This window comes from Gossypium hirsutum, chromosome D13 (genome assembly GCF_007990345.1).
Source record: "Gossypium hirsutum isolate 1008001.06 chromosome D13, Gossypium_hirsutum_v2.1, whole genome shotgun sequence".
Taxonomy (NCBI): Eukaryota; Viridiplantae; Streptophyta; class Magnoliopsida; order Malvales; family Malvaceae; genus Gossypium; species Gossypium hirsutum.
Window position 1 is genome coordinate 33,775,501 of NC_053449.1, and position 13,786 is coordinate 33,789,286.

A 13,786-nucleotide genomic window follows, 5' to 3' on the forward strand; every position below is an offset into this window, starting at 1 on the left:
AAGTTAAATAGAGTAATATTACTATTTTAATATTATTGGACATGTGTTTGATTTTTAGATTTATAATTTTAATTATTTTATTTAAATATGGTATGATAGTATGAAAAAAATAAAAATACCATCATAATAATATCAAATAAAATTTAAAGGAAATATTTCTTTAATTTCATAAATAATGGGTGATGTAATTAAAAGCGATACAATTTAGTAAAATGTTTAAATATAAGTATTAAATTATTTTATAAAAATTAAAAAATAAATATATTTTTATTTTTAATTACTAATTAAAAGGGGTAATACATATACAAGAAATATAAATCCAGATTAGAAGCATATATTAAGATTTTTTAACTCAACAATCAACCTCTACTTTGAATTAAGGATTGAACGATAGGTATTTTAAAGAGACTAAAATGGAGAAACAACATTGTTTTCTTTTAAAAGAAAATAATATTTAGATAAGCTAATACTATATTTTTGTCTTTAAATAAGATAAGCTAAAAGTATCATGGAGGCTATTATATTAATAGTTAGATTCTATTTTACCATCTCTTCTTAATAAATAGATAAATTAGTCTATATATATTAAAATAAATAGTAATTTTAAAAAAAAAAATTCATCCAAATTGTTGTTCAAAATTGATTCATATACATCAACATGAGAACATGAGATACATGTGGCACATTACGTGTTAATGTTTGACTATTTCGTTAATTATGTTAATTTTTAACGTTACAAATAAATAAAATTTTTAACAAAAAAGACTAATTTATTTTTTAAATTTCATATATAAAGATTAGCTTACTATTTTTTAAATAAAAAAATATAATATAATTGTACTTCTAGTAAATATACCTTTGGCTTTAATCAAGAAGCAAAAAGAGGGAAAGCAAGGGGAACGTGCATGATTGGGTAAAGACTTGGTCCAATTATGCAATGAATATTTTAACCTTGCTTTTTGTGTTAATATATATGTTCTAGAGGCTTTTCTACAGCCCTCCACATGGCAGCCTTTGAGGCTTTCTTCATTTATGTTGACATGGTTAAAAGGGAATGGGAACAATGACTAAATTTGAGGTTGTCTATCAAATACCATGTTCTCTTCAAATGTTCGCGTAGTAAATGAACCGAGTTTGAATATGAACCGAGTTTAAATGAATAATTTTTTGTTCATGTTCGTTTGTTTATTTTTAAGTTTATTTGTGTGTTCAGTTTGTATTCGTTAAGAATTTTAATTTTCTATTTCTGTTTGTTTATTTAAAATTATGTGTGTTCATGTTTATTTATTTACTGTTCACGAATATATTCATTTAACTTAATCGAACATGTTCACAAACATTAAACGAATATATTCATGAACATGTAATTAAACATGCTCACAAACAATGTTAATAAATAATAAAAAAACAATAAATAAATACATATATATATTGTTTAGATATAAAATAGTCAAATATAAATATATATTATAAATGAAAAAAATACAAATCAAGATAATTTTATTAATGTTACTAATGAAATTTTTATAAGAAAATATCATTAATAAATAAATGAGTCAATAAACGAGCTTATAAACAAGCTTGTTTGTAAACATAAACGAATCGCGTTTGTTCGCTTATTAAACGAACATAAAAATTTTGTCCATACTCATTTATTTAGTTTAATAAACGAACGTTATATGAATGGTTCACCAACAGTTTATCAAACGTTCTATTTATTTATACCACTAGGCATAATATGTAATATAAGATGTATTTTTTTATTATAAATAAATTTAATTATTTCCATATGTGTGATAAATAAACATAGAATGAGGGTAGCTCAGCAACCATTTTAATGGTACGAAAGATTAAAAAGTTTGGTTAATCAAATTCTTATTAAGTTAAATTTATAACTAATTTGAGATTTATTTTTGGAACAAAATACTAAATATTTTAAAAAGGCATAATAACTTATTTGATCCTTTAATTTTATAAAAAAGAATTATTTTAGTCTTTTATTTAATTTTTCGTCTATTTTATCTCTTAAATTTGTATTGCTTGTCAAATTACCCTAAAATAGAAGGAAAAGTTAATGCCGGTTAATTTTGCTAATATTGCATCCACGTGTATACCATATCAGTAATTAATTAATCTTTTTTAAAAAAAATTAATTATTTGTTAATGTGACATATACGTCAGCAAAGTTACCAGTTAACTTTTTCATCTATTTTACAGTGATTTGACAAACATCGTAAATTTAAGGCTTAAAACAGGCGAAAAATTAAATAAAAAGTCATTATATAAAATAGAAAAACGTTGAAGATGAACTTAAAATTGATTTCAACAAAGAGTATTCAATAGATGTAGAATCTGATTTTCAAGATTGATAATTTATGAATAAATTGATTATTTAGACCAAATGTGGATGAAGTGATAAGAATGGGAAATAACACCTAAACCATGTTCTTTATTATATGGTTGAATCATCCATCTATCTTAAGTGGGGGTGCAGATAAAGACATTTTTGTTGATGTCAAAACAAAGGTTGAAGAGTCAGTCACCCTTTTTGAGGGATAATTTGTCCCCTAATCTTATTCTAAAATAACTAATACATCAAATGTCAAATTAAATAAATCATGGATTATAATACACGATAAAAATAATATTAATTAACATCGACATAACATTTTAGTAAATTACATGGATTTGATGTAAATATATATATAATTAGCCAAGTTGATTATATACAAAACTCAGACATCCTTTCACTCACATATATAAATATAGACAGTTCCTCTTCATGATTATTTGTCCAATTTCAAGTAAAACTTTAGACCCTTGCTGTAAATCCTACATTTTTTTGTCGATTAGTCCCATGGAAATTCAGTCCCAACAACAAATTCAGCTGAAACTGCAGCCAAAGTCGAGCAATCCTAGTGTTAGCAAAGGGTCCAAATTCAAAGGAAGAAACAACAATAAGGTTAACAAGTTTGTAGGTGTGAGGCAAAGGCCTTCAGGTAGATGGGTGGCTGAAATCAAAAACACAACACACAAGATTAGGATGTGGCTTGGCACCTTTGAGACTGCTGAAGAAGCTGCTCGAGCTTATGACGAAGCCGCTTGCCTTCTCCACGGTTCCAATACTCGGACCAACTTCATTACTCAGGCGCCCTCGGATTCTCCTCTTGCTTATCGGATTCGGAATCTTCTTAATAGCAAGAAAGGAGGTGAACAACAACATCATCAAAGTGTTGTTGCCTCAGCAGCCCCCTCAACAAGTGCTACCATTAGTTTTAGCCCTATGCCTAGTCCTAGCACTAGCAGTAGTGGTTGCAGTTCTAATGGTGGTTTAAGCAATGGGAATCTTTCAGTTAGTGGAACGGTTCAAGATACACAGTTGTTTGATGATGCATATAGGCCTGATATGAGAAGTTGGAGAAGGGAATCTGGGTTTGATACTGATTTTACATATACCACTTCTGAATTAGGGTTTGATAGGTTTCTTTATACACAAGAAACCACGGGTTTACCTGAAGAAACTGGTTCTGAGTTAACAGAGTTCCAAAGCATGAAAGTTGAAGGGCAGATTTCAGCTTCACTTCATGCAATGAATGGAGTTGAAGAATATATGGAAACTGTCCATGATTCTTCTGAAAACTTGTGGGATCTTCCCCCTTTATGTTCTTTGCTCTACTAAATTATTTCACTTTACAATATTGTTGGGCTCATCGATATAAGGAGATCCATACCCTATAAACAAGATTTCAATTTAAAGTTGAAAGAGAAGAGTTTTAACTCGACTTCAAAATCCAAGATAATTACCTTTACAAAATCAATAGAGTAGATGAAAAGAAATATTCCAAATATGTAAAAGAGGTGAAGATATTCAAAGTTTAAGCAATCATGGTGATTTAAATATGCCATTAATCCTCATATTTCCAATTTCTTTCTCTATAATCATAATTCATATTCATATTCATCATCAAATATTTGATCCTTCACAAGGCATTGCTTACAGCCTTGGGTTTCTGCAATTTAGAGTTAATCACGAGAGTATTAGTCTATTTGTGGAATGCTGTCCATGTTATAATTAAAAGAGTAAAAGAAAAAAAAATGATAGAAGGGGAATTATGATTCTCTTATCAACAGTAAACTCGATTAATCCAACAAATAAATAAATGTAAAATAGCAGAATTAATCAAACAATGCTAAATTAGTGGAGCCAAAGTTGTCAGTGACTCTACTCATAATCATAGAATAATGATTAATTCTTTTGTCACTAATATTCTCCAAAGAGATAAACAGCCTGTCATGAAATATATTTCATAAGCGAGAATCGAATCTCGATCACATATTTAAATGTAAAATATAAATACAAAATATGAATATTTAAAAATATATATATATTTGGTGCCATACCTTTCTAATTTCTACTTTTTAGTGGACTGAAGTGAACATCCTTAAATAATTGTTTCCATGACCCACAAAATCAAACTTCTTGGCAGCATATTTTAAGGTTTAAACCAATTGAGATAAAACAGTCTGAGGATAAGGACAGACCCAAATTAGCTTCTTCTTCTTTTTGTTTTTTACTTCAGAACAAATTTCTCTGTGATCTAAATCAACATTATTCAGATTAAAAAATTGAGTGTATATTATACGGCTTCGGGAATGAATGTAAAATTTTCATGTTTAGAAGATCATATCCTATACCCATATCTAGATATGTCGAAGATAGATTTATGGGAAAATGCTGCTGATTCAATTGAATTCCATGTCATATGACACAAGGTAGAAGCTTTATTAGAACATCACATTTCATAAACTACACTTTAGAACCACTCAAATGCAAAGCCAAAGCATAAAAATGTTAGAAATTCAAGAGTTAAAAGTACTTTGACAAACTTAGAATACTATAAATAGCTGATGAAGTAAAATCAGACGAGGAACGTGGGGAATCATTAGCCTGTGCTTTTTCAAAATACAGATCTAGTAATCTTCCGGTTCTTCTTCGTCTTCAATACCTTCTGCCCCAACTTCCTCATAGTCTTTCTCTAGAGCAGCAAGATCTTCACGGGCTTCCGAGAATTCACCTTCCTCCATTCCTTCACCTACATACCAGTGAACGAATGCTCTCTTGGCATACATGAGATCAAATTTGTGGTCGATTCGAGCAAAAACCTCGGCCACAGCGGTGTTATTGCTGATCATACACACTGCACGTTGTACTTTAGCAAGATCACCCCCTGGTACCACCGTCGGTGGCTGATAGTTGATGCCGCACTTGAAACCGGTAGGGCACCTGAAAGAAAAGATGTATCGCAATCAGTCTAGTAACAAACTGAAGGCTGAATTGATGTTTCCTCCTTGGCAAACTCTACGTAATATTCATATTAACCAGATTGTTTATGCATAATTTCTGGAATTGAAATGTCAAGATTTGGATACTAACCAGTCTACAAACTGAACTGCCCGCTTAGTTTTGATGGTAGCAACAGCGGCATTGACATCCTTTGGTACAACATCCCCACGGTACATTAAACAGCATGCCATGTATTTCCCATGTCTCGGATCGCATTTGGCCATCATGCTTGAGGGTTCAAAGACGGCACTTGTGATCTCAGGAACAGATATCTGCTCATGGTAAGCTTTTGCAGCTGAGATTACTGGGGCATAAGATGAAAGCATGAAATGGATACGAGGATAAGGCACAAGGTTAGTCTGAAACTCCGTAATGTCCACATTTATGGCGCCATCAAACCTCAATGAAGTGGTCAAAGAAGAGATAATTTGGGATATCAAGCGATTCAAGTTGGTATAAGTTGGCCTTTCGATGTCCAAGGATCTCCTGCAGATATCGTATATAGCTTCATTGTCAAGAAGCACAGAAACATCTGTGTGTTCAAGGAGAGAATGTGTTGAGAGCACGCTATTGTAAGGTTCCACAACTGCTGTAGAAACCTGCACAATTGAGGAGCAAAATGTCAGTGAATGGTGTACATAATAGTTCTGAAATGAGGTTTGAGCAGCAACTACTTGAAGTCTTCAATGATACCTGAGGAGAAGGGTAGATAGTAAACCCAAGCTTTGACTTCTTTCCATAATCTACTGACAAGCGCTCCAAAAGCAATGAGCCCAAACCCGAACCAGTTCCACCGCCAACAGCATTAAATACCAAAAATCCTTGTAGACCAGTGCAGTTATCAGCCAATTTTCTCACTCGGTCAAGGCAAAGATCCACAATCTCCCTACCAACTGCAGCATGTAAAGCACCGGAAAAGAGGTACAGGCCAGTAATGAGAGGTAATAAAAATGCTGTATTTGGGAAGATGAAGAGATGGTTGTACCAGTATAATGTCCTCTAGCAAAGTTATTAGCAGCATCTTCCTTTCCGGAAATAAGTTGCTCCGGATGAAACAGTTGTCTATAGGTCCCGGTTCTAACTTCATCAATGACAGTGGGCTCTAGATCAACAAATATAGCCCTTGGCACATGCTTGCCCGACCCAGTCTCACTAAAGAAGGTATTAAAAGCATCGTGGCAAGCACCTACCGTGGTGTCACTGCAAGCAAACAAGAACATGATTAGCGATCCATTTATTACACTCATTCTAAGTTAATCTCACATATGAAACTTATACCAAGTAAAATAAGCATTTGCTACAACTAAATCATACCATAAAGAGTAAAGAAAAAAGGATATGGATTGAACAAGAATTATGGGAAATCATTTGGATTTCATTATATAAAATTCAACATAATGATCCTATCCCTCTTAAGTTTCTCAAGTCAATGACCCAATATCATATTGGCAGTATTTCAGGCAATCATAAACATTACAAACAATTTATTCCATACCCAAATTGAATACCATTTACTTCAATCCAAAACAAATAAACCCATTTCCTAAAAACTTTCCCAAAAGGAAAAACACCAGCTAGAAAAGAAACCCAGTTCCTAAAAGCTCAACAAAACTCAGTCAACACACAACGATGATGATGATGATGATGATACACGCAAAAACATACATAATAATACCAACACATGCATATACACATACATGTATAGAATACTAACCTAGGCATCATCCCATCGGGTTGAATTCCATGTTCAAGACAATAAAGCTCCCAACAGGAATTTCCGACCTGAATTCCAGCTTGACCAATATGGATACTAATCACCTCCCTCATATCTGTTTTTTTTTTTTTTTGCAAAACCAAAATCTCAAACAACCCTTTTCTCTGTAGGAATTAAATCAAAGGAAAAGTCGAAGAGAAAAAAATTATATATGAATGAAAACGTTAAAAGATTAAATGGGTATTAAAGAAGGGAAAAGAATGTTTAATTAAATTAATTAATTGAGAAATTAATTAAAGAGTTGGTTGGATGTCCCGCCAACTGTATGGTGGGGTTGAACCAGCTCGGCTCCGTTGTCGCTTATCTTATGCTCTAACTCTGGCGCTTATCACCTGACCTTTTATTCTTCTTTCATTTTCATCATTGATAATAAAATATCTTCACTCTACTATTTTATTAAATAAAATCTTTTTCATTTTTGTAATTGGTATTTTACATTTATTTAGTTTAATTAACTTAGTTTAATTAGATAATTGTTGACACCATTTTTTGGATGAAAAACGGGGTCGACTTGGGTTTTGAAAAAAGAAACGGGAGTCGCCACCAATCCATTTTAATGAGGTGTGATTGGATCACCTCGAAAAGTGGTTGTTTTTTAATAAATGGTTTGATTTTATTAAAACAACAAGTTTGGTCCACGAACTTCAAGAAAACGGGTTAAGGATTCGGTTACGCACGAGGAAGGATTAACACCCTCGATACGCCCAAAATTGGTACCTAGTTGATTAGCTAATGTCTTATTTGTCGAAAATTAAAAATTTGGAGAAATATTTAAAAATACGATCCTTATATTAAAATGTTAAAATTTTCAGGAAAATAGTTATATTTCACGTTAGTCGAGAAAGAAAGCATCATATCCAGTAAGTTAGGACACAATGTCTCGAATTCTCGATGCGTAAAAAATGCTTGCTTAAAAGATATCTTCAAAATCTCAGATTTAAAAGGGAGATCACGACCAGTGAGTTAGGACGCGATTTTCTTTTAAATCCCGAAATTATTTAAAAACTTGAGTTGAAAAAAAGTTTGTGTATTTAGATTTGTTGTAAAAATCGAGACTCAATAAGTCAGGGTACGATCCTCTCAAATCTAATACACGAAATGTTATTTATTCAAAACAAAATTATTTATATCGAGTGAGATAAAATACGAAGTTGTAGTAAAGAATACGAAAGCAAATTGCATTGTTGCTATGCATGACAAAACCATATTAAATACAAAAGCAAGGAAATAATACAAGCAATTGCAATTAATATAAAACAGTTAAAAGGACAAATCGACAACATTCAAAGTGACAACGTACATAGGCAAATAAAGCTAAACATTCATTCGAAATAATAATGGAAATGAGATAAATAAAGAGTAAATACAATTAAAAAAGAACAAAGAGATATATATATATATATATGTATATAGGCCTAAATTAAAATATGTGTGTATATGTAAATTACGAAATATATAAAATATATGAAATACATTTTAAAATATAAATAATAAATATGTATATACAAAATATGTACATATATATAGATATAAAATTATGGAATATGAAAATAATGAAATACATGTAAAAGGAAGGTGCATATGTATATAAAAATGAGTATTTATATTAACTAAGTTAAAAGTGTATATATACGTGTATATATATAAACAATTATATAATAATAATAATAATATAATAAAACACATATATCTAAAATTTTCATAAGTAAATGTAAATAAAAACATCACAATAATAACCATAATATTGATAATAATAATATATAATAATAATAATAATAGTAAAGATAATAATAATAATAATAAAATTGCTAAAAAAGGGACTAAACCGAAATATAAACAAAAATACCGGGCGAATTTCAAATAAAAAACGAAAGGACCGAACCGCGACACGCGCAGAAAGAGGGAGGTCCAAAATGGCAAATAGACCAAGCACCCCAAAACGCGGCGTTACGAAGGACCAGATTGAAAAACAAATTAAACTATGGGGCTAAATTAAAAAAATGAAACAAACGAAAAGGGAGTAAATTAAGAGAGCCATAAACGCGGAGGGACCAGGGTTGTAAATAACCCATTCCGCGAAAACACGCGGACCCCCTAGAGCGGGTCGGGTCGCGCGCGGGTCAGAAGGCCCTATACGGCGTCGTTTTGCATCTGTATTTAAACACCTCCTTTTTTATTTTCTTTTCATTTCAGCCACTGTTTTTTTAAAAAAAATCAAAAAGACCTTTCTTTTTTCTCTCAAAAAAAATCCGGCCCTTGGTTCCTTTTAGCGCCGCCGTTGCGCTCGTCGCACCGCCACTGCTTTCGACGGCCGACGAAACGTCAGATTGGCGCTTGAAATCCGTCCCGGTGAGTTTCTTTCTTTTTTTCTTTTTATATTTTCGTTAAATAAATAAAAATAAAAAGTAAAAACAGTGATAAAAATAAAAAGGAAAGATTGAAATCAGAAACAAAACTTGGAAATCACCTTTGATTTTTTTTTTTTTTTGCTTTTATTTCTGTGAATGTGTTACAAGAAAGAAAAGAAAAAGAACCCCCTTTTACAGTGTTCGGCTTTTGCCGAAAGAGAAGAAGAAAAAAATCCCAGAAAAATCCCCCCTATTTCGTTTCTTACAAATCGGCTTTATAGCCAAAATAAAAATAAAAATTTTGGTCTTGTCTCCTTCTCCTTCTGCTTATGTTGCGTGTTTGTAGGGTGATAGACGAACGGCGTGACGTCAGAGGCAGGTGCGGATGGGACGTAGCGAACGGCGGTGGCAGAGGGGTGGGTACTGTAGAGGTGTACGCCGCACATGGGGGAAACTAGGGTTCTGAAACCCTAGTTTTTCATTGGGTTTGGGCTGTATTTGGGCCTATTGTTTGTATTTGGGCTGGTCTAATTAATTTTGTAATGTAATTGGGCCGTTTGGGCTGAAGTTTGTTTTGCTGGTAGGGCTCGGGTGAAATTGGGCTTCTACAGCTGCCCCTCTTTGCTCGTTGTCGTGTAACGAGAACAGAGCAAGGACTAAGAAAGACCAATTTCACCCGGTCTCGTTAATTCTTGATTTGCTCTGGTGCTTCTCTTCTTCAGGTAGTCTTCTTCCAATCCACTGTGTCTTGTTGCTTCAATCCAATCCACCGTACTTCAAAGAGATACGGCTTGTAGCTTCAATCCACTGCTACGTCAGGGAGATAGGATCGGTTACTTTATTCTGCTCCACTGTAACCTCAGGGAGATAAGACCTGATGCGATCTACTCTACTGTAACTTCAGAGAGATAAGATCTACGATTTTAATCCACTCCACTGCAACTTTAGGGAGATAGAATTATCGGCTTCAATCTGATGTGATCTACTCTACTGTAATTTCAGAGAGTTGAGATCCTTTACTTTAATCCACTCCACTGTAACTTCAGGGAGATAGGATAGTGTCTTGGATCTGCTCCGCTGTAATCTCAAGAAGATAAGATATCTGGCTTCAATCTGCTCCACTGTAACCTCAGGGAGATAAGACCTGATGCGATCTACTCTACTGTAACTTCAGAGAGATGAGATCCTTTATTTTAATCCGCTCCACTGTAACTTCAGGGAGATAGGATTACTATCTTCAATCTGTTCCGCTGTAATCTCATGGAGATAAGATCTGAAATTCTTCGGTCTATTCCCTGGGGAACATGACCTGTATAATGAATCTAATTATGCCTAATGATAAGGATGTCATGATCAAAATGAATCAAATGCTCCTAACTAGACATGTGTGAATGGTGTTTGCATGAATGCAGAATTTTATTTTTCGTGAATGATCTCACTTAGGTTATCATTACTCGAAGTTTATTAAGGCTTTGTCATCAAAGTGCTATAACACATTTCTTCTCGACTGGCGTTTTCTGAAGAAACATTTAGCCAGGCTGCCCCCACTGTAAACCTCAAAGTTATATCCACTAGGACGCCAAAATTTGTACCATCACTCTCCCGCTGTAATACAAGGGTATAAATATGTGGCTTTTCCTCCGTTCTTTTATCACAATTCGGGGATATAGGATCTGAACCGTTCTGGTTTCCTACACCATTCTCAGGGTGTCGTACCAAAGTCTTATGCGCAAATGAAGGCTCTCTTCTCCGAGGTAACCTCTTCCTATTGCCTGATGATCATTGCTTGCTTGTTCATTTAAGCTTTGTCATTGACACGACATCTTGTCATTTTGTTCAATCAATACACTTGACAACATAAATCTAAAGAGAGTCTAAATCTAAACACTTTATTCTTAGATTTCCAACCTTTAAAATTGATGTGTTCTAAACAATAGTCATGTTTCAGGCTCCTATATTATTTAGAAACTTTTCAGAGTAATATGCAAAACTTCCTTTGTGAAAGTTTTATTAGTCCATTAATCATTATTCCAATGCAACATGCTTGCAAAAAGGGTCATAACAATGGATAAGAATAAAGTTGGTTCTGAGCATAGCTCGAAAGAACAAGTTATCCAAAAAATAGTAAAAAAGGATGACAAAGAAATTGATTGGGAATGCATATCTTAGAAAAGAAAAAAGGTATTCCAAGAACAACAAATAATATGAGAATTGGGTGCCTCAGATATCGCAGCTTGAACTTCTCTGTACAAACTTTCTGAAGACCATTTTGAGTTTGACATGTGTTTAGGAGATCTACAGTGCTTTGTCGATGCCCCAAGATGTCGCTTATCCCTTCCTGTTGATTCAGGTATAGCAAGATCACCACATGCCCCAATATGATCAAAATACGAATCGCTTTGATCGTCTCATGTCCCATTCTGAACAAATATTTGAGCCGCCCTTTTCGGGTTTTCAACTCAAATCCCCTTTGGCCTAAGGCGCCCTTTCCGGGTTTTCCCTTTAGCCTCTCCATTTTTCATTTTCATTTACTCAGAGTGCCCTTTGCAGGTTTTCACCTTGGTTCTTTCTCCCTCTTTAAACGAAGTATTTCTTGACTGGATCCGAGTTTATAGGACTAGCAATCTCACTCAGGATCAGTGCTCTTCTGAACATTGTCTTCTTTACAACGTAGGGACATTCCTGGTTTGGCATTCATTTCCCCACGAAATCCTTTTGGAGAGGAATGATCTTTTTCGACATCCAACCCTCTCGTGGAATTCTCTGATATGACACTGTTCATTATGGGCTCGTATCATTTGTTTCTGGTACATCCGACCCTGAAGAATAGCTTTTAACCTTTTTCCTAGGTTCAACTGATCACATCGTGATTGGATCCATTCTGTTTTATCCAATTCTAGCTCAACTAATACCCGGAGAGAAAGGATTTCAATAGGTAAAACTACCTAAACCCCACAAACCAAAGAGAAAGGTATTGCCCCGGTACAGATGTTCGACAAGCAAAGAAGGCAAATAGTAATTTCTCATGCCAATCCTTATAAGTCTCAGTCATTTTCCTTCAATTTTCGATGTTCAACTCTAGGCAATTCAGTGACAAATCGTGGTGTCCACTTCTGAGATTTGAGACCTCAGCGACCGTGCTATTGTTTAAGCTCAATGCATTCTCCAATACCCTCTTCTCTGAAATTCTGTATCGGTATACGATGACTTTGGCTCATGAAGTAGCCTCTCAAAATGAAGCAATGCCCATTAGAAGTCTTCGATAATGGTGATGTCCATGCCTCATTGTGCTTGAAATTTGAGTCGCCCTTTTCAGGTTTTCAACTCAAAACCTCATTTGGTCATAAAGCGCCCTTTGCGGGTTTTTGCTTTGGCCTCTCATTTTCTTTTTCTTTTCTTTTTCATTCTGATTTTTTCATCTAGATTTCTCTTTTTTCATTCCTCTTTCTTTTTCTCATTTTCATTTTGATCTTGATTTTGATTTTTTTCTTCTTTCTTCTTTTTGTTTTTTTCTTATTTTGATTTTTAATTTTTTTCATTTTGACTTTGATTTTGATTTTTCTTTTTCTTTTTCTTCCTTTTTTGATCTGAGCCTTTTGGGGCGCAACTACGACAGAAAACTTTGGATCTTCCTCTTTAATCAGGATGGACCCAACAACAACTTGAAGAGGTAGAAATTCGACTTCAAATGGGCAAAGCTATACTGACTCCACGAGAAAGGCATTGCCCCGGCAATGAATTACATCGTTCATACTGTAAATTTCTGACATCGTACTGTTGTGCAGATTTCATTATCGGCGTTTAACCCGGGCATATCCTGGTATGATCCTACAAAGATATCTTCAAAATCTAGAGGTGCCTCAACAAGGTCTTGCTTCGTCTCTGCGGTCAGGTCAATTCTAATATTTACCACACTCACAACTTCTAATGATTCCTTGTGAGGTAGGATATGTCTATCCTCTTATTCTACCATCCTCAACAAGTTCAGAGATAAGCTACAATCTATGTCATTTCCAAAGTCATGAGATCCGTCCAGACACATGCCTCGCTCAAGAGGAAAATCTGAGTCTGTAGCAGTGTCACTCATGTCATTGATCTCTGGGGACTCATAATAAGTACCAAAGAATATACAAAAGAAAGTATAAATTTATGAATAATTATTTATACAATATGATTATGAATGAATGATGTGGAAGAAAATCTAAAAGAATGAAATAATCAGAAATAATTATTCAAAAAAAATGAAAGAACAATGGCTCAAAAAGGAATGCAAAGATGTATTTTATTAGAATAATGACGTTCAGACATTAGCCTATTTCA

General features: G+C 33.7%; 2 protein-coding genes across 2 annotated transcripts; one reads left to right on the forward strand and one right to left on the reverse strand.

The window, feature by feature from the left end:
* The first annotated feature begins 2,731 nt into the window (after positions 1-2,731).
* Positions 2,732-3,782, forward strand: LOC107920244 (ethylene-responsive transcription factor ERN1). The gene has a single exon (XM_016849848.2). It carries the CDS (start codon positions 2,783-2,785, stop codon positions 3,677-3,679), a length of 897 nt encoding a protein of 298 aa, XP_016705337.1. The 5' UTR covers positions 2,732-2,782; the 3' UTR covers positions 3,680-3,782.
* A 982-nt stretch (positions 3,783-4,764) lies between these two features.
* LOC107920243 (tubulin alpha-5 chain) lies at positions 4,765-7,422 on the reverse strand. The gene is made up of 5 exons (XM_016849847.2): positions 7,059-7,422; positions 6,330-6,544; positions 6,038-6,237; positions 5,435-5,943; positions 4,765-5,284 (listed from the first exon to the last, which is right to left on the reverse strand). Exons 1-5 carry the CDS (start codon positions 7,169-7,171, stop codon positions 4,972-4,974), a joined length of 1,350 nt encoding a protein of 449 aa, XP_016705336.1. The 5' UTR covers positions 7,172-7,422; the 3' UTR covers positions 4,765-4,971.
* Between the last annotated feature and the right edge of the window lie 6,364 nt (positions 7,423-13,786).